Raw genomic sequence first — 23557 nt, 5'->3', positions numbered from 1 at the left:
TCTTTCTCTCTTTGTATCCATCCCTCCTCCTTTCCTTCCCTTTTTTTTCTACTCCTCTTTCTATTTCTCCCCAACTTCTCACATTTTCCTATTTTTCCATCTGTCTGTCTGTCTGTCTGTCTGTCTGTCTGTCTGTCTGTCTCTCTCTCTCTCTCTCTCTCTCTCTCTCTTTCACCCTGAGTTATCTACACAATGTCAACGAGGGCATAAAAAATCTACAATTACACATTTTTTATTTCTCCCCACAAAATAATAAAAATATCAATAGTAAGTTCAACATTATTTACCTAGTCCTCGAGAAGCAACATCTGTAGCTACAAGAATCTCTGTTGCTCCACTCCGGAAACCTGTACAAGGTGAAGAGACAAAAAATTCTTCAACTATGTTCATCTCAGAAATTGTACTGGGACATATGAGCAGAAAAAAGTCTATAGGCCCTCTGTACCTGTACAAGCTGTCTTTATGCCCAATTTGTAATGCATTATTATAACAGAAAAGGACCAAAAAAATCTGGAAGTCTCATGTCAGTTCACAGTAACATGAACATATTCCTGTTAGACATTAACTCATTCGCTACGCCGAGCAGTGGGGGGCGGCACGGCTAAAGTGCCGTCAGTACGCTCAGCCGCCTCCGGCGGCTCGAGAACCGATCTTCAATTTTATCTTAGATTCTACTCCAATCCACATATCCATGTTAAAATAAAGGTCATAATATAATGTTGACTTCCGGGTAAGCATTTCCACTGAAAATCGGAAATTTAGATTCAGTTTTGAAACGCGATTACGTAGTTTATTCGACTTTGTTTTATCGCGATGCCAAAATTATAGCGCGGACACCAGTCTTAGTAATTTTACACAACAAAATCTATCATTATTTTGCCCACTAAAGAAATGTAGGACTCTTTTTTATAATATTGATACGATTGGACTCGTATTGCCAATGCACTGTTATTGAGAAATCAATAATTTTGAGTGCCATATCTAGGTCCATATCTAAATTGTCAAAATATTTTTTTCTCCCCAAAATCACTACTTTTTGATGAAATTACACAAAAAGTGCCACTCAAGACATGTATAGGTTTATTCCAAATGCAATTCTGAATAATTCCATATAAGATACGAGTGGGTTTTTTTCTGTTTGTGATCGTTTTTCAAGATTTTAAAAAAAAAATATTTTTTTTCAATATCGGATGTTATGTTCAAAATGTACAAATATTATGGAATGTAGGTAAATAACTGCAAACTTTTCAATATTTTCCAGTTCTATATTCATTTATGGTTATTTTGAGGTATCATTTGACTAGGTGCAAACATATTTTTTGAGTTTCACCAAAGATTATTAATTTTTTATTTTCAAATTGTATCCGCATCCAATCAAAATTGTGTTGCATAATCATCTCTTACAGGAACCAAAGTTGAAAAATACATAAATAAACATTATAGATGTATTCTACAAATCATACTGAAAATAGTAGTATATAATACGTTGATATTTATTTGAATTTGTTGCCCCAAAGACCTTTTAACTGCCCACTAGTCATCATCTCATTCGCCCTCCTGAAAAAAAATTCGTCCACAAGCCGAAAATAACATGTAGCGAATGAGTTAAGTATTAGACTAAAAAAAAAAAAAAAAAACACCGCAAAACCCCACCAAAAAAAAAAACAGTCTGGGATACATTGTAACCAAAGCAACAGTAGTTAACTCCCATGTTCAATTATGAGAGGAGAGGGGGGAGAGGGGGGAGAGAGAGAGAGAGAGAGAGAGAGAGAGAGAGAGAGAGAGAGAGAGAGAGAGAGAGAGAGAGAGAGAGAGAGAGAAAAGGGGGGGGGGGAGAATGGGAGAGAGAGGAGGGGAGGGAGAGAGAGAGATACTTGACAATTGTCATAGAGGCTCTGAGTTTAGTATCTCCCAGCAATAAACATTCTGGGTTTGCCACAATAAGAGGCACCAAAAGAAGTGTTGGCCGGGCCAAATTTGGGCAGAAAGATGGACATAGAACTTACTGTGTAGAGTCTTGTCTCGCACCATCTGTGACTTATCTCCATGTAATGCAAGGGCTCGGAATCTGAAAATAAACACTTTGTATAAGCCCTGATAAATAGTGAACATAAGGCTGGCATTGGTGCAGAAACAGCTTACGCTTTACTATAGAATGATTGAAAACAACATCGATGAGATCTGTTAACCAACCTTCATTTTAAACCTTCAGGTACAACAGGCAAAAGACCATTTCTTATCAAATCATCCTTCAAAAACATACCCCATAACCACACAAGCATGAATAATATATTTCTTAACCATTCAAGAGTCAAAGGTAAAATTTTGTGTTTTCAAGAAATTTCAGTTGGTTTTTTTTATGGATCATAAAATCTCTAGAAACATTTTGAAGTCATCCTCAAATGTTCTATATCCATCCAGACATTTTCTCAATGCTTGGCAGTTTACAAATACCAAGACCACGCACACTACCAAAAGTTTTTCTGCTGACCTTGACTACTGTGGCCATTTCTTCTTTGCGAGGGAAGATAGTATGCACTTTTAAGAGCTTTGAAAATAAAAATGGTCCATTTCTTAGGGGAACCTATGTCCCAAAAAAGTTGGCTGATCCATCTTTCTTTGAAGAAAATGTACAAGTATAGGACGTCTTGACTAAAGGGTGTCCTAAAAACTTTTTTCAGACATGACATAAGCACCATAAGACCCTTCAGTCTCGGTTTAACAGTTCAATAGTACAAGTCTGACTACATTTTTCAGCACAACATTGAAACTTACACTATCTTGGAGGAGGGATATATACAAGTGCCCATGCATTTTACTCGAAAAATACTTTTTGTTTTCAACATAAAATAGATGCAGAAAACATTTATTTAGTTCTGGTTCTATGACAGGACAGAAATTACAAGCTAAACACAAACCTCAGCCGCCTTAGCTTATGAGTAACAATATCAGCCTGAGATTTAGTCTGCACAAAGATCAATGTTTTCTGATCTTCTTCTCCATCCAGTTCATTCACCAGCCTGGTAAGAAAAGAGAGAAAAAAACATTTCAATAACCCATTTTAAAAATAATTTAAGAGCGTGTTTTGCACATGATGTAACCCAAAGGAAAATGTAGACCCTGGATGTGAGTACTAGGTCTAGCAATTTCCGAATGGGGGACTTCCAAACAATTTTGTAAAATGAATTTTCTGCACCCCCCAAAAAAAATGGCAACACGATTTCAAAACGTTCTCCATTCTACTATAACTCAGTCAGCCCTGGACCAAGGACCCAGTCTGCTGGTTGTGCCTACAGGTTTTAGGCATTTTTGTAAAATTGAAATAAAAAATTTAATCAACTCTAAACGCAGTAATATTTCACACACAATTTGTTTAATTATTACATGGTCTGTTATTGTTTATAGAATTTGAAAATATATGATAGTCTGTGAGATATTGCCATTTGAAAAAGGTCAGCAACAGGTTCTAAAAAGTAGCTCAGAAGAAAGACCATGACTCGTTCGTATTTCCTACTTTGCTACCCTGCGCTAAGTTATTTTAAATTGTAGGTCAAGCAAGCGACCTTTGCCCTTGTAATAGTCCATTTCTTATAAAGAAACGGCCATGGCCAATGGTCAAGTATAAAGTATAGTCTGTTCTCATTCTATGTGTGTTTGTGTTAATAAGCAGTGGAAAATTCCATCCTGATACTGTCGGGTTCAGGGCCCAGCGCAGATACGCGCAACCCGCCTATCGCGGGGTCAGAGCTGAGTGAGTTCATAAAAGACGTTAATGTTCATGGAAAGGATTAAATACATATACATGCAAAACATACATACTATGCCAACTTTCGAGGTAATCGCAAAGTACATTACAGGACAGTAAGAAATTTCATAAAGTAAAGCCAAACGTCTCACTTACAGAGAAAGTTTCTCTTTTCTCTCGCATACTTTCACAATCTGCTGAATGTTGGGATTGGCCACAAGTTCCCCCGAGCCCACGTTGATTTGAGTGAAGTCGCCCAGGAAGTCATGAGCTAGTTGCTGAATTTCTCTGGGCCACGTGGCGCTCCACATCAACATTTGACGATCAGGCTGAAGAAAACACATGATCATAGTAAGCGCACTGGGCACACTCCTCAGGATAGGGCAGTAAGTAATTGCCATTGATTATTACTACCGTTAAGACATAGACTCAACAGGGACACTATATCAGGTTACATAGTTGAGTATTGACTTTTTTTAGCTTTAGAAGAGGGTTTTACGGCGCTCGCAACTGCATAAGGTCATATGAGCACCAAAGGGTGGGTGTCAACAGAGAAGTCTTTACAGGGAATCAGACTTACTCTGCTCACCTCTCCAGCTTCAACAGCACAAAGTCTGATTCGACTATCAAGGCACCCCGGAAATAGCGGGTCACAAGAGTGTGACAAACATACAAAAGAAGTAGAGGAAAATGACAATAGTAAGGATTAGGAAAGAAAAAGCAGCAATTCCCTCTTGCAGATCAGGCCCAGTTATGAGCGTGACATTGATGAATCAGCCCATTTACAATTCTACTGTGCATGAACGAGAAATGTCCCCCCTTTGGGAATGGCCTAAGGACACTACAGTCAAAGGCACTGCCCGGGGGGGGGTATTGACTTAGGGTCAAGAGAAGCACATGTACAAAATATGCTATTTAGTTTAGTGCATGAAAAAAAAAAAGAGATAGACAATAATAAAATGTGGAAACTCGTATGAGTATGAGGCTGCGAAATATGGAAGTTGAGTTAAAAGGAAGACAAACCCATAATGATGGTCAGATCACCAACAATTTGGAGAAGTGTGACAGCCGTAGAAACAATAATATAAAGAAACAGAAAAGGAGACATACCAACAGCACCCTTCATACATCTTTTCAAGAAAGTGTCACCTCATACAATGTAAAAATACTTCATACCTGACAGAGGCAAAAAGAGTGCACAACCTAACTTTGTCAGTGAGGCCAGAGGAAATATATTTCATTTTTATATAACACAATACTTCATTATCACAAAAGTATTCAGCCACTCGGTACAAATCAACTGCTTAGAGTAAGACTACATCATACGACACTTTTCAAAATGGCCTATTACAGTCTCACACTAAGCAATCCAAATGTTTGGCAAAGAAAAATATTTCTTGAAACTTATGGTATAAAAAATTTGAGCCTTTGGAGAAATTTAGATGTTTACACACTAAACGAGCAGTAAAGAACCAGTTCTGGAATAGGAAAAAAAATTATGTATTTTTTTCAGTATTTTACTTATATTGATTCTTATTTTGGGGATCATAATTCTTATCTCTCTACTCAACTAAACAGAAAAATATCCCTGCCTCAGTTAAACAATTTCAAACTAGTTTCAGAACTTCGTGAGATGCAACAAAACAAGAGAACAGGCATTATTTACCCTAATTTGACCCAAAACTTTGCGAATCTGAGGCTCAAAGCCCATGTCCAGCATGCGATCAGCCTCATCTAACACAGTGTAAGTGGTACGGTCCAGGTTGATCACATCTGTTTCCAGGAAGTCAAGAAGACGACCAGGTGTCGCTACAACAATCTCTGGACCTGTACAAGAAAAACATTTAGCAATTGCTAACCTGAACAGTGCCAATTGAGTGATAATTCTTTACTCCCTCTCCATCACGATTAAACTTATTTAAGAGGCTGACTGCTTCAAACTTGCCTGTAAAGGCCGACCCACACTGTACAAAATCCCATCAAACTGATAGACATACAGTCGAACCTGCCTTAACGGAAACCTGTATAAAACGGAAACTTATCTTAACGGAACCTCCCCACTCCCCCCTTGATATATTCCTGTTTAATTCCCTGTATAAAACGGAAACCTGTCCAAAGCGGAAACGGAAAAAAAAATCCGCTCTTTTCTGAGAGTTTCACCTGTCTAAGACGGAAAATTCTATGCCCGCTCAGCCCTGATTTGAAACAAAACTCGCAAGTTTGGTTCCGCCGGCCATGCCGCTAGGCGAGGAAGGGTAGTAGGGGTGCAATTAGGGGGTAGATGTTACCCCATCATGTGAGCCCTGAGCGACGCAGATGGTCAGGGTAGTGCGGGTGTGAAATCTAACAACTGCCCGTGAGAGTGCTCAAATCGCAAGCCACCACGGAAACTTTCCTGGGTAGCCAGAAGCCAGAGGTGTGAAATTAGTTTGACCGATGCCTGCCGCACTGATCGTACGCCAGCCGAGAAAAAGAGTTCCTCGAATCGTTGTTACATGATGGCAGTGAGGGGTGGCATTGGTTGACTGTGCTTGTTACACCGGTGGGTGGGGCTAAGGGTGGAACAAAAGATGTTCAAACATTTCTGTTTTTAACAGCTCAAACAGTGGTCCTACGAAAGGCAAGCACTGGTGGTAGTTGGATAAGTAAGACTGATGCATGTTATTATCAGACAGGATGGCAGTTGAGAGATGTGAAGATTTGACCATTGCTTGCCGATCGGAAAAGCCATCCTTGATCCCACCAGCTGGGCCTTTGAATTCCCCCCCCCCCCTAAATTTCCCTGTCTAAGACGGAAAATGTCCAAGACATAATTTTTTTCTGGCTCCCTTGAGATTCCGTCTTACACAGGTTCGACTGTACTTAATAAAATAATTTCCCAACATGGGAAACATGTTTCATCTTTTGTAAGCAACAACGAAAACACTCAACATTACAGCAAAGATGTAGCTTCCTCCTTGCGAAATAGATAGACTTAACAAAAGAATAACACAATTCTGTTTATTATATCAGCCAAAAAAAAAAAAAATTGGTTTTGGAAAGGAATGATACTGTAATTTATCTTTTAGCTTTTACTTACCCTCTGACAGATGTCGAGCCTGGATAAGCTTGGACTGACCACCAAACACAGAACAAGAGCGAACACCGAGCAGACGGCCGTATTCCCGAGCCACAGATTTGATCTGCTGAGCTAGCTCTCTTGTAGGAGCTAATACAAGCACCTGAAATATAACAACTCATGAATCATGCCAAGATTTATTTTCCTCACACTTTTCTTTCAATACATGGAGGATAAATAAAAAGTTCTTGTGACTAATTTCTGAGTTCATCACCCATGCTCGAGTGACCTGTTTATAATGATTTCAAATATATTTAGGTACAAATCATTATTTAAAACTTAGCTTCATATCCCATAAAAGAACATAACATCTTTAACAGTGTCCACATGATTTTAGAGATATAATGCTGTTGAAAACAATCAAGCATTGAAAGTAGCTCCCATCAGTTGTCACTCACCACTGGGCCTTCTCCTCTCATCACTTGTCTCTGGTGCTTGATGTGGACAAGAGCTGGCAAGATGAACTGAACAGAGAAAGAAAAAATGACAAACTATTCAAGTGACAATGAACAAGTAATGTATGTCACAGTGCAGGGTATTCCCTCTTCTCAACTGCAACAACATTTTGGAAATATTTCCTGAACTTTTCAGACATTTTCTTCCTCTCTCTACCACCAGAATACACACACCCCATATCTCACTCGTGTACGCAACAAACATTTAATATAATTCCCTATTTCTTTTCTTCCTTTATATTATTAGATTAGCCAATAGATCAACTGAATCAAGAACAGTGGATTTTGATCAGCTGAATGACTCATTACTAGAATGTACTATGTGAAAAGGAATAAAGGTAATGTAGGTAAGATGATAGAAGATGAGAATTTGATACTTTCAAAAAAAAAAGGCCAGACTGCATTCATATTTCACTAAAAGTCATGAATTATTGTTTCTATTGGTATTTTGCCATGTGCTGAACCAGCTGTCATACGATTCAAATGCGTTAAAAACTGTTTGCATACACTTCTTATTCTGCTCCCTCTCCAAACCTGCTCTCTTCCAATACCCATCTGCCCCCTTCTTTCTCTACTGTTTATATATGTTGCAGCACCTTTGTAGGTATTATCATGTGAGTTGCTCCAACATCCTTTAGGTATAGGGGCTCCAGTGGCAAAGGCATTAGAGACTTCAGGCTCACAATAATGTCAAGCATAAGTTGGTGACACGGCATAAAGGTGGGTGATCACAGCCGTGTGTCCTTGAATAAGACACAACAACCCTAGCTCAAAAATAAGGTGCTGCACAGTGGTGACCAGCAATGGTGTGTTTGTTAAATGTTCTGTATTGGAGTAATATTGTGTTTCATGTATGTACCTAGGTATATATGTATGTACATAATTATAATATGTATGCCATTGTATTCCAAACTTCCCCCAAATGGATCAACAGGGTGGAATTTATTTATTTTGTTTAACCATTTATCTTTATTACCATTATCCAGATTGTTTCCAAACTCATGGCCGCTGACACACCACACACTACAACTAAATAAAAACAACTTTTCGCATTACAAAAAGGGATTGGGGACGCACTTCAAAGTTTAGTAGTTTAGATAGTTTCAGCTTGTCATTAACTCTTTAAGAAGAGCATAACCACAATGCTATACATGGAAACTAGTGACAAGACATAAACTTACACCTAATGTTTTCCCAGAGCCTGTTTGTGCAATGCCAACCATGTTCTTCCCAGAGAGGGCTAGAGGCCATCCAAGACTCTGTATATGGGTCGGCTTTGCCCACGCAATTTTTTCCATGTGGCGATTGATAGGCTCTGAAATATATATGAAAATATGATCCCAGGTTAATTCCTTTAACGAAAAAAAATGCATGTAAAACATTATAAAAAGTAAACTACTGTACACTACATCAACACTTTGTTCCCAGACAAACATATTTATAACAAGTCTTATCCAAAACTATTCCGCTATTCTAAGAGCAAAATAAATATCATTTGGAAAATTGCCCTGTCCACATCATTTGTTTTCACAAGAAGATGAATGACAATCTTTCTCTCACAAGCCATTTCAGGGCACATGCACATCTTTTATTTTTCTTCCTAACATGCTACTGCAACAAAAAAGAACTGCACTGTGAAGTGTTACTCCTTCTATTACTTGAGGCACAATGTTGACATTTTTAGTTCTAATAATGCATGAACAAACTGCAATCTACTGTATTCTAGTAAAATCTCCAATCTATGAACTGATAAATAACAATATTCTATTAGCATTGAAATGTGTGTAGACTGGAAAAAGTGTTTCCATCTTTATTGTATTTAATTCCTAAAATAATTTTTCTTTCTCTCTTTCTGTCTTTCTGACCCAATTTTCGCAATCATTCCGTGTCTTTGTCTTCTCTCTAGATATATCTGTCTCTGTCTTTTAAAAAAACCCAACAATCTTCATGGTGGAGAATTAAAACCAGGTTCCCCGCATTACAGACCAGGTACTTACCCCTCTGCTACCGAGGACACACTTCCTTAACTACAAAATTCATAGATATTAGATATGTTCTGAAACGGTTTGCACGCAAAGCTCAGCTTGAGCATCCAAAAGACACATTGAGCAGCAAGGTGCAAAGAAAGTGAATTGTTCAGTTAATTATTATGGAAAAATAGAAGCAAAAATTACTACTCCCATGTAAACTGCTCAAATGCTAATTTATGTAAAACTCTTAGTCAGCAAGCAACCTTGTATCCCACTTTTTACTACATATGGACGAAGACCAAGGAAGTGTTTATTTTAGAGTAAAATTTCAGAATGAACGGTGCTCAAATAAAGGCTGTAGCCTTGATTTTAAAATACAGCTTTCCAATAAAATGTTATTAGATTATTAGGTGTACTTTGTCTCACTGAGCCAAAGAAAAAAAACCCTTAATAGTCAAATGAAAAGGAAGTCAAATAATTGTAATACGGTACATTACCTGGAAAATTAGCATGGTGAAAATCTAGAATCGGTTTAATCCTGTCTCCTTGTGATATTGTGACATTGTGCTTGGAATAAAATTCATCAAGTTCAGCCTGAAATTGAAACAAAAAAAGGAAAATTTAACCATATACCACAAAAAGGCACATATCATCGGCCTTGTGATAAAACCGACTAACCCACAAAACACCAAAAAACTTTTTATTGGCCCTATCCATAGTAAATTGTCCATTTCATATGCTCACTCAAAGACAGATCTGAATTTTGTCTTGAAATGTCTTTAAAACATTGGAAATAAAACCGTATAACCCGGCACCCGTCTTATTTTAGCCGGATAATTCCGACTATCCCACCTGCAAAGGAGGGAATGTGGATTGGCTGTTTTTGTCGCGCTAACAAGGAGGGGCCACGTGCTACGTTACCGACTAACCCTGGCTTCGACTCGTCTCTGGACTTTGTTTGACATCAGATTCACTCCTGTAATAGTCCAGAATTCGCTCACGTAACCCTGGGAGCTCTCCAAAAAGGAATATTTGTGTAATATTTCTTGTTGGTTTCAGTTGGGAGTTATATAGATCTGGTTCTATCCTCTTTTTTCTTCGTTTAAATGCTGCTGATAATGTTATTAATGACTAAAACTCACCACTGTTCCCACAAAACTGTTTACCTCGTGACAATGGCAGTATTTCAAAAGCATCTTTTTGGATTTTGTTTTATATGAAACTATTTTTTCTGTCCACATGTTCTTCTATGTCTTTGCGCTGGTAATTCACTGAATTGTGAAGGCATTTTCCCCTATTCGGACAACTAAACTGTCTTTTCTCCTGATCATTTTTCCCTTCGCAATTGAATGGACGAAGTCAATAGCATTTCCTTCTTTATTAACTCACTCAGAAAAAAAATTGTTGGACCTGTCCACCAAATCCGTCCGCCCCCAACAATCATTGTTGTTAAAAGTGCTTCTTCTTTTTTTAATTTGCATCGTTTATTGCAGTCATTACCTCCTGAAACATCTTTCGAATTTCTTTGAAAGTTCATTTCATTTGTGCGTTATCAAACCCAAACTTACATAACGCTATAACATTCTATAAGATGATGCCACTCTCGCTGCGTCACCTCTGACCTTCCCCGCAATGGAAAGTGATCAACATGACCAGGCTAATGTCACATCAGCTGATAATACAACGGTTTTGTCTCCATTGATCTGCAAAAAGGACACGGCATGAAAACGATTGGATGGGTTACAAAAGGAAGAGGTTGAAAGAACTGGGAATGCCTCAACATATGTCAAGGAACAGAGCAAACAGGGTGTGAACTCAACGTCCTTTGCAGTTGTCAACTGTTGGTACAAAATGCAATGACATCGCCAGTCACTCTTTTGGAAGGAAAAGAGAGCCTTGGTATATGCCATGATAAACACGATAGACAAAAAGGGTGAAACGGTCAAAGAATTCCTGTTTGTAAAACAATCTTCATAAATGCTACAGGCCTGACCCACTGGTTCATTTAAAGTGTCTTCTATGGAAAAACAACAAGAAACGCCCCCTCCCCCCAGAAAACACAACATGCCCACCAGGAGAGAGCCAAGGATGACAAGTTGTTCCATAGAGAGGAATTTTTTGACAAACATTCGAAGATACCCTCCTGTCTGCAGATGACAATCCAGAAACTTCAGATCTACATCGAGTATACATGGAGAAATGAGCAGAGAGGCAGAACAAAAACCCATTGAGCTATCAAGTGTTTTGCCGAAAGTTAAAGAAAAACAATTTGGGTTTAATTTCAACCAAGAAAGACCAGTGCGACATTTGTACCAGCTTTGAATCTGGAAACCTCACAAAAACAGAATACACAGCTCATCAAATATGAACATGATTAAAGCTGCATCTCGAGCAGAGAAGGAGAAGGAAAGGGAGGCTGCACTGAACCCAGAGACAAAGTGTGTGTCCTTTGTATGGAGATCCAGTGCATCCTCCTGACACCATCACTAAAGACATCAGCCTTATATTATACAACAAAGCTGGCTGTACACAGTTTTACGATTTAGGACCTTGACACCAGAGACGCCAGATGATATGTCTGGGATGTATATGAAGGTGGTCTGAGCTCCAACAGTTTTCATTAAGTCTGACTCACTACCTCAGATCGCAAGCGACTGACTTCAACCACTTCATCATCTACAGTGATGGGTGCAACTACCAAAACAGAAATGCCACCCTGGTGAGTGCATGGCCTTGCTGGCCAAAGAACCTGACATTACAGTTGAGCAGAAATCCTCACTAAGGGCCATACCCAAATGGAGGTGGATTCAGTCCATGTCACTATTAAGCGATCGCTCCAAAAGGCGCATCCCCGGGCCCTATGAAGTAATGTACCTGGACCAGTTTTCTCAAAGATTTCCCAAAGGTCGGAGAGTACTAAACGATCCGCCCAAGGAGAAAACCAGGCGATCCTATTGTCACTGACCTGCAGGCATCAAAGAACACTCCAGTCTTTAAAATAATTCAGCCCAAGCTGAACTTTGATGATGAATGGCAGGCACTGCAAGGACCAAGAAAGCTGAAGACCCAGTGTACGACTGTTACAGCTGGACCTCTCTTCAAAGACAGAGTGAAGATAACTGCCAGTTAGTATAAGCATCTACAGGAGTTGAAAGCTGTCATACCACAATGCTACCACAATTACTATGACACATTGCCTCAGTAAAAAGCTTTGAAAGCGATCAAGTCAAATTCTATTATTGTAGAGTCTTTTAAAAACAACGGTGACTTTTTGTCGTATTGTCTTGTTATAGCCACAGGACACAGAGTGAGACAGACATGCTCTTCTATTGCTGAGAAAACTCAATAAAGTAGTTGTTGTCAAGCCACGCACCTTGATGAAGAAAGTTGGCGTATTTTTTAATACTTACGAAATCTTTTTGTATAATAATAATATATCATTATGTAACCAACTTCACTCAAACCATTGCTGAGGTAGCGGAGCTTTTGTGTGGCTTTAGACTGCTTTCATTTCTTTCTTAGTAGGCCAATTACATTTTGAATCACCACCAAGTGTCAATAGTACTGTGTCAGACATTGTCATAAATTCTAAAGGCCTGCTGCTGCTGCTACTGTTGTTGTTGTTGCTGTAACTGTTCTTCCTTACCCTTCGAACACCCAGCTTCTCATTTTTCTCCCACAACAGACTTTATCACTTCCCGGGAACCATCCATCGCACCTGCATTGCGAACCATTTTTCACTTAGCCAATTGAATGCGACTAATCAGCGGCCTTCTTTCATACCAACACATGCGTTGTTGGCACGCGCACATGTGTTGTTGGCACGCGCACATGTCTATTCTAGCGTGTGTCGGGGTCGGGTAGGCGGCCTGCACACGTGTGACTGTGTAGTGTGTGTGCGTGTCCGTGGGGGCCACTATCGGTCCGGGCATGGAACGTTGCAGATACAAACGCGTCACAGTCTTTTTCCCCCGGCAACTGATCAATTTTACAATAATAAGCTAGTCTTGTCATAGATCTACGTAATGAATTGTGAGCTGGTCTATGGAATCAAGTTGCTTTATGCTAGGCTCTATACAGCAACACAACTTTTTGGCAAATAATCGAGATGACACAGGCATGCATTTTAACAAATTAGTCTTTTTTTTTGCACAGCTCATGATATGCAGGCATTTCAGGCACCACTGGTGACTTCTCTTTATACATTGCTTGCTCAGTGCCAGTAACTATCTACACAAAACGTCATATTTGCTATAACAAACACTCGGATTCAACGAGATGTTAGGTAAGGCTCGGCGACCTCGTTGAATCCGAGTTCCACTGCAAACCAACTGGTGTCTTGTGCGATCATAATATGACCTTATGTGCTTGCGAGTGCCATAACACTTTTACCAGAACAAAGTAAGTGCAACAATGAACACACATGAAAACTGCATAAATACAAAAATGAAAAAATTAGAAGCTAGAAGCCTTCACAGAAAAAAAAAGAAACAAATCATAGGAACCTACACTGAACAGGTAAACATCTCATTATCAGGATGACAAACAGCCTTGTCAACACAGCAATTATTATGCATTAACTAAATAAAAAAAGGATCGAAGTATACTATTCAGTCAAATACTGTGCTTGGCATGACACACCGGGAAAGAGAATGAAGCACACACCTTTCTTCTACACTCAATACCTCAACCTTTCAACCCCTTTGAAAAATGGACAATTGCACTCAGGCTAACAATAATGACAGGTGAATGGATCATAATAGCTTGCCCACAACGTCAGGGGCCCATAAATAATTTATGGCAACGTGTCAGGCAGTGAGAGATTTGTGTAGCCATCTTGGAAAGTTTTTTTTTAGGTTGTTGGTTGATAAAATATAGTCGCCGCACTGGACAGGTTATCATTTTTTTTTTAGGGGCTATCATTATATACAAAAAAATCCAGGGGGACATGGAGCATGGCCATTTATTTATATAGGTGGTTGTCTTATACAGACAGTCATCTCAGCAGATCCAACTCTACTTCTATCTGAAAAGTATCTATTTCAATTTAAAATCATTAAACGCTTCCGTAGCACTAAAAACCTTCAACAGTAAAAAGCAGCTTCTTACCTCAGAAAGCTGAGCAACACTGTCATGCTCAACATAAAAATTTTTCTCAACTGGATCCAGCTGGCTAGAGCTCCATTCTTTATGCCTCAGTTTAAAGCCTGGTTCCTCTCTGGCACTCCGAGTGCGTGGTCGAAAAGCATCTGTATAGTAGTCATCTTCTGACAGTCCATCATCATAATACTGTCTCCTGCTGGACTGGAAGCGTTGAAAGCCATGTTGACGTCTCGGAAAAGAACTGCGATCTGTGAAACCTTCAAAAGTATCTGAAGAGTGGAACTTGCTGAGTCGTCTTGGACGTTTCTCGTTGTGGTACTCAGAATCTGAGTACTCAGGGTATTGAAAGCTGTGAAAAACAAATGCATAGTGAGATATTTTGTAAAAGTAAATTATGCCTAAGATCCTGGTGCTGGGGAAAAAGGAAAAGGCAGAATCTTAGACGAATGGTATCTTAGTTGATTCATCACAGGGAGAATCCGTTTTGGCTCATGGTCAGGGCCACGACTGCATACATGATCTCCCCTCACATCTAAATGGACTCATGTGACTCCAGGGGTGAACAAAATGCGTAAATCCTGTTGCTCCTTCAAAAATTCACAGCTTTCCATCTCAGCCCAAGTGCCCCGATCAAATTGTAATGCATCAATGAGTTATGACCGCACCGATTAAAATCAAGTGTACATGTTGTATCTAGCAAATTCGGGTGTTGAGATGAAAGACAAGTGCGATGATCCGGGAAACCACAAGCACCAGTGAGTTCAGTTCAACGTGATCCTGTCTGATGTGGCCATGCAAGGTAGGCCCACCCCACCCAGCATGTGATATAAGTTCAGGCGAAAGGCTCAAATGCAATGCAATGTTTCAGGAAAACAAACATGTCAATGAGTTCAAACCTGAGTGTGACCCCAAATATGGGACAAACTTTGTACCCACCCACAGAGATTTACAAAATTTTAAGAGATGTGATCACTTTCACAAATGTGGATGATCTGTGACATAAAGGGTAATGCAAATATTGCAAATTTTCTCCAACTGATTGGTCCACTGCGGTCACCAACCTTTTTGTTCTGTTAATTGTGATATCTGTCATGTACGATCTTAGCCGAATGTAGTCCTTCCATAACAGGATCTTAAGGGTCACCTTTGAGTAGTAAATATTCTATTTTCTTTAATAAAACAGAAGGATCTTAAGCAAAATGGAATCATAAGCAGTGAAATCTTAGGCAGAGACTCAATAATTTTAATCACACCTTAAGTCTTTGAAAATATTTTTGAGAAGTAGAAAACCCCGATGTTTCTGGTTTAGTTGATTGTCTACTGCTGGATGGGTCTGACGACTGGTTTATTTGAAGATCTACCAGGCTTCTCGTCTGGTCACTTGCTGTTGCACTTACTTTTTTTACTTATCAATGATAATCCTCACCACCACAAAATTCACTGATCTAAACAAAAATGAAAAATGAAGAAATCCACCTACCCACCCACCGCAATTGTGTAACGCCACTGCCTTTTGGTCTAAAAATGCCCTCAATGCAGTTGTTACCATGGCCAATCAACTATGACCTATGGTACGCCTAGATTACACTAAACCATGGTCAATTGGGTAGGACTTATTGTAGACCATTGTAGTGCGGTAGACTTTCAACTGAAAGAATACCAGACTTTTCTTCCTCAAGGCAAGAGTGTTCATTAACTCTTATTATAACTATAAATGAATCAGAGAGACACTTAAGTAAGCTTGGAACCCTATGGAAGCATTTGTCAGTTTGAACTGCTGAAACATATATTTAACACATTTCTTCGGTTGAAAACAATATTGGCGGGAGTTGCAAAATTCATGATATAGCTTTTAGAGTATGAACTAGCCCCATGCCACACATCTCAGAAGAGTAAAAGTATCATTAAAGTTTTTAAAAGTACACTTTATAAAAATGTCTAGTCAAAGCTTGTCTTTGTGTTAAGTCTTAGACTTGCGTTTAGTCAAAGCCAAACCTTTGCCTGTCTGCTAGCTCTTCACTTCATAAAATACATTGCAGACAAAATGATTAACTTGGTCTTGGTACTAAACAAAAGGCTTTTTAAACCACTGGAAACCTGATGCATTCAAATTATGTCAACCTCAGTTAACTTTTCTGTACTAAACTCCACCAAACTAGTAGTGTGGATAAAGACGAGGGAACAGGGAGATTGCATTTCAGGTTGACAACAATTTGGCCTTCAGCGTCTAATCCTTCTCAATATCCTGTTAAAATAGCAAGACTGTACTGGATAAGATCAAGTCAGATCCAACTTTACTGAAATCTAAGCCTACCCAATGATGTTGTTGTTGTTGTTATCAATCCAGCAACAGCTGGGCTCTCGCCCTTTTGTCCAATGCCATGTAGTGATAAGTGCAGGTCTGCTGCAGTTGCTGTAATGTTCCATAGAGTGTGTTGACTATGTTAGGTCTTGGAGGGAGAAGGGTAGCTCTGATGTCATTTAGGGCTGTGCAGTGGAACAGGTGATGCTCCACAGTCTCATATGCATATTCACACAAGGGACACATTGGGGGAAGTTCCGGGTTTATTCTGTTCAGGTGGAAGTTGAGCTGTATATGTTCTGTTCGTAGGCGGAAGATCGTGGTCTGTTTCTTTCTCTGAAGGCGGTTGATATTGTCATTCCTTTTTGTTGTGGTCATATGTTTGAAAACTGCTCTGCCTGTCTTTCCCAGAGCCCATCTGTTCATCCAATCTTGTTTGTTGTTGCTTTTGATGATTTGTTTTGCAGTGTTGTATGAAGTTGGAGTGTTGGGTTGTTCCTGTCTAGATCCCCGTTGGGCAAGTGTGTCTGCTCTGTCCTTTCCAGGTATGTCTGAGTGTCCGGGGACCCACTGCATTACTAGGTTGATGCCACAGAATGTTATCAGATTATGGGATCCAAACAGTATATGGGTCAAATCTTGGTTTAGATGATGGTCATTTTGAATGCTGAGCCGTCTGTATAGACGTGTATCCAGTCATCTGAATAGCTGTCGATTGTTTGATGTGATGCAAGCATCAGCGTCACTGGGTCTGAAGATTTTGTGCTCTTGTCTTTGAGAGATGTTGTAATGATTGGCTTTTTTGAAGAAAGGTGGGGAGGGATGTTTTGTTAGTTCTGTGATGTGATGCATGATTGACTTTTGTTGAATTCGTTTCTTTGGTTTCCATGTTTCTACTAATTTCCTGTTTGGGTGGTTGGGGCACATTCTTTTAGTTCTTTCATGTAGCTTCAAAACTGCTTTATCTCTGCGGATTCCCAGGGGTTCAACATTTGCAAGGATTTCGCATGCGGCGGTAGGTATGGATCTCATGCCGCCATTTATAAAACGAAGGGCATTGTTTTGGACCTTGTCAAGGGTGTTGCAAGTAGTTGTACTGCACATAGTGAGTAGGCTATTGCTGTATTCCAGGGAAGATCGGACATAACCCAGGTATAGAGCTCTCAGAGTTTGTTTGTCTGATCCCCATGAACTGCTTGCGAGTTTCTTTAAAAGTTGGAGTCTTTTTTTTGCCTTGTTCCTTATGTTCTCCACTTGGCTTTTCATGGTTAGCTTATGGTCAAGTTTGACTCCTAGGTAAGTTGGATGTTCTTCTTTGGGGAGACTTTCATTTCCTATCTTTAGTTTGAGATTTTCTTTGGCTGCTTTATGTCTCTTTGTGAAGATGGTGTTTACTGTTTTCGTGCAGTTTATTTTAAGTTTCCATTTCTGACGGTAATTATGGAGCCTCTTGAGGTCTTCATTTAATTTCCCTGCTCCTACTATCGTGCTGTGATGTGTCTGCCAGAGAGCAAGATCATCGGCATAAAGAGTCTTTTCTGATTTCAGCACGTTCGTTACATCATTAAAGAAGATCAGAAACAAAGTGCAACTCAGACAGGAACCTTGAGGTAGGCCTTCCTCGAGTACTTCTCTTGACGAGTGGGCATTGTTTACCTTGGTTTCAATGTTTCGATCCGACAGGAAGAACTTGATCCATTTGTAAAGTTTGCCATGTATCCCGAGGTCCATCAATTTCATGAGTAGGCCTTTTCTCCACACTCTGTCGTACGCCTGTTGAAGATCTACAAAGATGGCGACGGTGTGTTTACTCTCCTGAAATCCATCCTGGATGTTTTGACTCAGTTTAAAAAGTTGATCTTCTGTGTTGCTGCCTTTTCTGAAGCCTGCTTGGTGTGGGTTTAAGCTGTTAGTATTTTCCAGGTACCAGTAGAGGCGGTTGTTTATCATTCTTTCCGCAAGCTTACCGATACATGATGTTAATGAGATGGGTCGGTAGCTTTTCGCTTCTCCAGGTGGTTTGTCATTTTTCAGGAGTGGTGTAATCTGGGCGATCCTCCATGCCTTTGGTATTCCACTCGTTCTCCACGTGGTGTTTATCAGGGAAAGAAGAACTTCTTTTCCTTTAGCACCAAGGTTGCTCAGCATTTCATTGTGTATTTTATCAGGTCCCGGGGCTTTCTTTTCCTTTAGCTTTTTGAAGGCCTGACTGAGTTCCATCATGCTATAATCCTCTTCAAAAAGCGAGCCTACCCAATAACACACTAGATCAATACCTAGTCTTGTTTGTGTATGATTTTAAAAAATTTTTGTTAGTGATATAGTAACAAGGCAAACCCTATTTTTTTATAATTGGGAGGAATTTCGTAACGACCCACCACTATGAAACAGAGTAAAATGGAGGGTTAGTGTAATGTTAGTATATACACGACTAGAGACGGACAAACATGACATTAAGTGATAAAAAGAGCCCAGGTGCAGTTTCTGACTTTCATTGTTGATGTCTGGGGCAGCAGGCGGCAAAGATGAGGGAACTGATATCGGGTGGCAACAGGGAAAGCAGGCATGGAAGGAGGGTCGATGTAGGGCCTCAGATGTTTGCGGTTCCAGCGGTAGGCCCTACCCCCGGACTGGATGATGTAAGACCTCAGTGCACACTGTTCTTTGAGAATCACAGGGCTTCTGCAGGACGAGCTGACCAGGGTTCATCTCTGGGTGGTTCTGGACACCGTGACGTCCGTCGAAAGCTTGTTTGTACTCAAGCTTTGACTCAGCATCTCTGGCTGCAATCTTGGACCTGTTGTAGACCTGCTGGTTCGCGTTTGAAGGTAGAGTTGGAAGGGTCATCCTCAAAGGTCGTCAAAGAGCAAGTTCCGCTGGGCTCGCCCCTGTCGGTGGCATGGGTGTAGACCTGTAGATCAGGAGGGCAAGAAATGGATCGTCCAGACTCAGGGCTTTCTTTGCCTCCTCGACTGCTCTCTCCAACTCGCCGTTGCTCTGGTGAAAACGGGGAATGCTGGTCGTGTGTCTGAACCCCCAGCCCTCGGCGAATTTGTGGAAACGGTCTGACACAAACTGGACGTTGTCGGTCACCAGTAGTTCCGGAATGCCAAACCGAGTGAAGAGGTTTTACAGTTTGTACACAACAGTTTCTGAGGTGGTGTTTGGCATGTAGGCCACCTCCAAGTAGCGTGAGAAATAGTCCACAAATACCAGGTAGTCATGTCCCTTGCAGTTGCAGTGGTCAGCACCAACCATTTGGAACAGCCACTCTGGTAGACCTGTCGGGGTTAAAGGTTCGCTTGGTTGAGCTGGATGTTTCTGCTGGCAATGTTCGCATCTTGAGATGACGCCCCGTATCTCAGAACTGAGACCACGCCACCAAATGGAAGATTTGGCCCCTTCTCAACACTTCGACACTACGGAGTGTCCATCGTGGATCCTGCTGAGCATCTCTCCTCGCATTGCCTTGGGGATTACGATGCGGTTGCCTCTGACTTGTAGTCCATGGACTTCGCTCAGTTCACTGGAAACTGCGCAGAGGTTGCGAGCTTCCGCCTTGTCATTTTGGATGAATTTCGGCTTCTGGTGTACAGTATCGCAGCACTGAGTGCTGGATCCTGTTGAGACTTGTTTCTGATTTTGTCAAGTTTACTGTCTGTGGCTTCCCATAATATCTGGATTGTAGCACACAGTAGGCCACTGGCTGAAGATCACCCCCGTCCTCCTGGAGGAGAACTCCCCACAGTCCGTAGCTGCTTGCATCGGCGCTTACAATGACAGGCTTCCTCATGTCGAAGAAGGCGAGTGTTGGAGCTGACGACAGCAACTTCTTGACTTCAGTGAAGGCAGATGACTGTGCCGGAGTTTAGGCCCACTCAGCATCGTGGTTCAGAAGATCGTTGAGCGACTTTATCACAGTAGACAGATTTGGCACAAACCCGCCCAAATAGTTCACCATGCTGAGCACTTGTCGCAAGTCCGTAATGTTCTCTGGCTCAGACATCTCAGTTTTCTTCTTCCTCGTTCTTGATGACAGCAGCTAGTAAGACAGTCAGTCCGATGTTGCGCACAAACTGTGCAGTTCGCTTCAACTCTGAGAGACTGCCATAGAGCTTTCTCTCAAGGGGAGCCACATTCTGCCACGTCTGCATACGAAGGGTGACGTAGTGCGGGCAGTGCTGAAGGATATGGTTGGCATCCTCTTGGTTGTGTCCACATTCACAGATCGCTGACTCTCCCACTTTTAATTTGGTGTGCATAATATGGTGTTTGAGTCTGTTGTGGCCACAAAGGAGTCTAAAGATTGTGACCTGGTCAGCTCTATTTAGTATGTAGTAGGGGTTATGTCTGTTGTGTTTAGGGTGGGACCTTTTCCATCCGTTTCTTAGGGCAGATTTTAATATTAGTGTTTTTTACTCTGAGAGATCCATGCCATCTTCAATCTGGGTCATTTTGGCTCCTTCTTTGGTTAAGTCGTCTGCTTTTTCATTTTCATGAATGCCACAGTGAACTGGTACCCACTGCAGAGTTGTGTTGTTTTGGGAGTTTAGATCACATAGGAGTGAAAGGAGTTGTCGTACTTGAGCTGTTTGTGGCTTTTGGAGAGCTTGTAGGACAGATTTGGCATCAGTGAGGATGACGGTGTTGGCTTTAGATTTTTGGTGATTCAAGAGAATGGTGGCTGCGGTTTCGAGTGCTGATGTTTCTGCTTTGTAATTGGAAGATAGAGATCCTGTGGGGACGAAATGGCTTTCTGTAGCATCTCAGTGATGGCGCTGACCTTGGATGGACCTGACCTTGCACCCTTCCTGTGATGATGCGGCCCAGAAAATCTATTTCATCTTTGTCAAACTCCCACTTGGATTTGTTCAACTTGACCACTCGCTCCTCTAGCTGCTGGAAGACTGTCTTCTTCAGCTCATCATGTTTCTCCAGACCATCCGAGTGCAGGCTGATGTCATCCATAAAGCACTCAGCATTGTCTATGCCCGCTAGAAAGTCTTGCATTGAGCGCAGAAATATCTCAGGCACAGAGGTGATTCCAAAGCAGAGACATCTATAAAAGTACCGGCCGAACGGGGTAATGAAAGTAGTCAGCTTCGTGGAGTAGCTATCCAGTGCCAACTGCCAAAAAGAAGAGGTTGCATCAAGCTTGCTGAATTTGTTTGATCCGCTGAGTTTGTACAAGATACTGTCTATGGTGGGCAGCATGAGTCATTCACGCATCACTGACAGGTTGAGCTTATTCAGATCTGTGCAGATTCTGATGCTACCAGACCTTTTCCTGACCGGGACCATGGGCGCACACCAGTCAGTTGGAGCGCTGGTCTTCTCAATAACACCTGTGGCCTCCATGTGGTCCAGTTCAGTTTAGTCTTCGTCCATGAGTGGAATGAGAATCCGACATGCGACGTTCACGGAGTAAGGCTGTGCATCTTCTTTGAAGACCAATTTTCACTGGCTCGCAGCATATAGATCGAGGTTCAGGTTCCACATCGCCGAACACGGGGTTGGCAGAGTCTATTCTGTCTCGAGAAATCAGTTCCAGACAAACTGCGGCATTACGACTGAGAAGGCTGTCAGTGTCACCCTCAAGGACGAAAACACGAAATGCAAAGTTGCGATTGTTATGCTGCATAGTCGCCATAAATTCTCCTACGCTCCTTATGGCTACACCAAGATTGCGATTTGTTTTCAGTATTGAACGACGACTGAGACGGTTGTAGTCAGCCTTCAACATTATAGAAATGTCGGCCCCAGTGTCTATGTGTTGAGGGATGTAGCTCTCCTTCCAAGGATCAGGGTAACGGGCTATGGTGGCTCGCTAACTTTGCCGAAATTCACAGCAGGAATGACATTACAGTCCTAGGCTTTGTCAACAGCTCCTAAGAAGAATGAAGGAGTTTCCAATTCAGTGATTTCGTTGACATTGCTGCCACCGCTGCGATAGACTAGCTGCGAAATGGCGTGCTGTATCGATGGCTGATTTCAATGTAACAAGTTACCTCGAGTTGTAAGCGCAGTGACAGTTCATTGTCCAGTACCCCTAGGGCGAGTCTATCCCTAATGGTTTCGGTCCTTAAAGTCTGCATGTTCTGAAAACTCGTACAGGGCTCTTTATCTAACATCTTCTAAATTGCTTCCCCACTGTTTAGTGCCCGTGCATGAAACTTTGCTTTTTCATGGATCATCAGATTCCGCTTGGGGACAGAGTGAGCGTCGAAGTTCTCTAAGACAGTGTCAAAGTTGTCCCTAGGATCGTTGCCTTCGACGGGAGCAAAGAACGTGAACGTATTAAAGATCTCTTCAGCTTGGCGTCCCATAGTGTAAATTAATGCACTTACTTGGATTACTCCAGTCTCTTTGCTCAGTTTGGTGGCTGTGCGGTATACATCACATCGTATCATACGCAATCACCACTCTGGCCACTAGAGTAGAGAGGTTCGGAAAAGTCAAACGGTTGAGGAGGCTTGAAATTAGACATTCTGACACTTGTGACGCGTCAACCACTGATTTCTGACACCATGTAATGTTAGTATACACAACTGGAGACGGGCAAGACAGACAAGCACGACACCAAGTGACAAAAAGTCAAAAAGGCCCAGGTGCAGTTTCTGAATTTTATTGTTGATGTTGGAAGTGGGTAAAAAAGCACACGGCACACGGGGGCGCTTCCAGCCTGTGATTTAACCGAAAGTCAGGTGCAAAACTGCGGCTACCGTGACAGTTAGAGGTAGGGTTTGGATTTGGGGTAGATCTAGGCGTAGGGCGGTTAGGGTTTGGGACAGGGTTTGGGGTAGGAGTAGGGATAGGGTTAGGGTTAGGGGTTGGGTTTGGGTAACGTCTCTTCTATATTGTGTT

At 41.3% G+C, this 23557-nt stretch overlaps 1 protein-coding gene across 1 annotated transcript in view; it reads right to left on the bottom strand.

Moving 5' to 3' along the window:
* The window catches only part of LOC101864220 (ATP-dependent RNA helicase DBP2), a 30713-nt gene that overhangs the window by 6428 nt on the left and 728 nt on the right, over positions 1–23557 (bottom strand). Inside the window, exons 2-11 of the mRNA XM_005097257.3 lie at positions 14398–14740; positions 9786–9882; positions 8500–8633; positions 7262–7327; positions 6825–6966; positions 5412–5572; positions 3902–4074; positions 2919–3020; positions 2007–2068; positions 288–347 (exon numbers count right to left, since the gene is read on the bottom strand). Of these exons, the coding sequence (XP_005097314.1) occupies positions 288–347; positions 2007–2068; positions 2919–3020; positions 3902–4074; positions 5412–5572; positions 6825–6966; positions 7262–7327; positions 8500–8633; positions 9786–9882; positions 14398–14740 (1340 nt within the window). The remainder of the gene's footprint in view (positions 1–287; positions 348–2006; positions 2069–2918; positions 3021–3901; positions 4075–5411; positions 5573–6824; positions 6967–7261; positions 7328–8499; positions 8634–9785; positions 9883–14397; positions 14741–23557) is intronic.

Source organism: Aplysia californica, unplaced genomic scaffold (assembly GCF_000002075.1).
Source record: "Aplysia californica isolate F4 #8 unplaced genomic scaffold, AplCal3.0 scaffold00150, whole genome shotgun sequence".
Classification (NCBI taxonomy): Eukaryota; Metazoa; Mollusca; class Gastropoda; order Aplysiida; family Aplysiidae; genus Aplysia; species Aplysia californica.
This window is presented reverse-complemented; position numbering and strand designations above follow the sequence as displayed.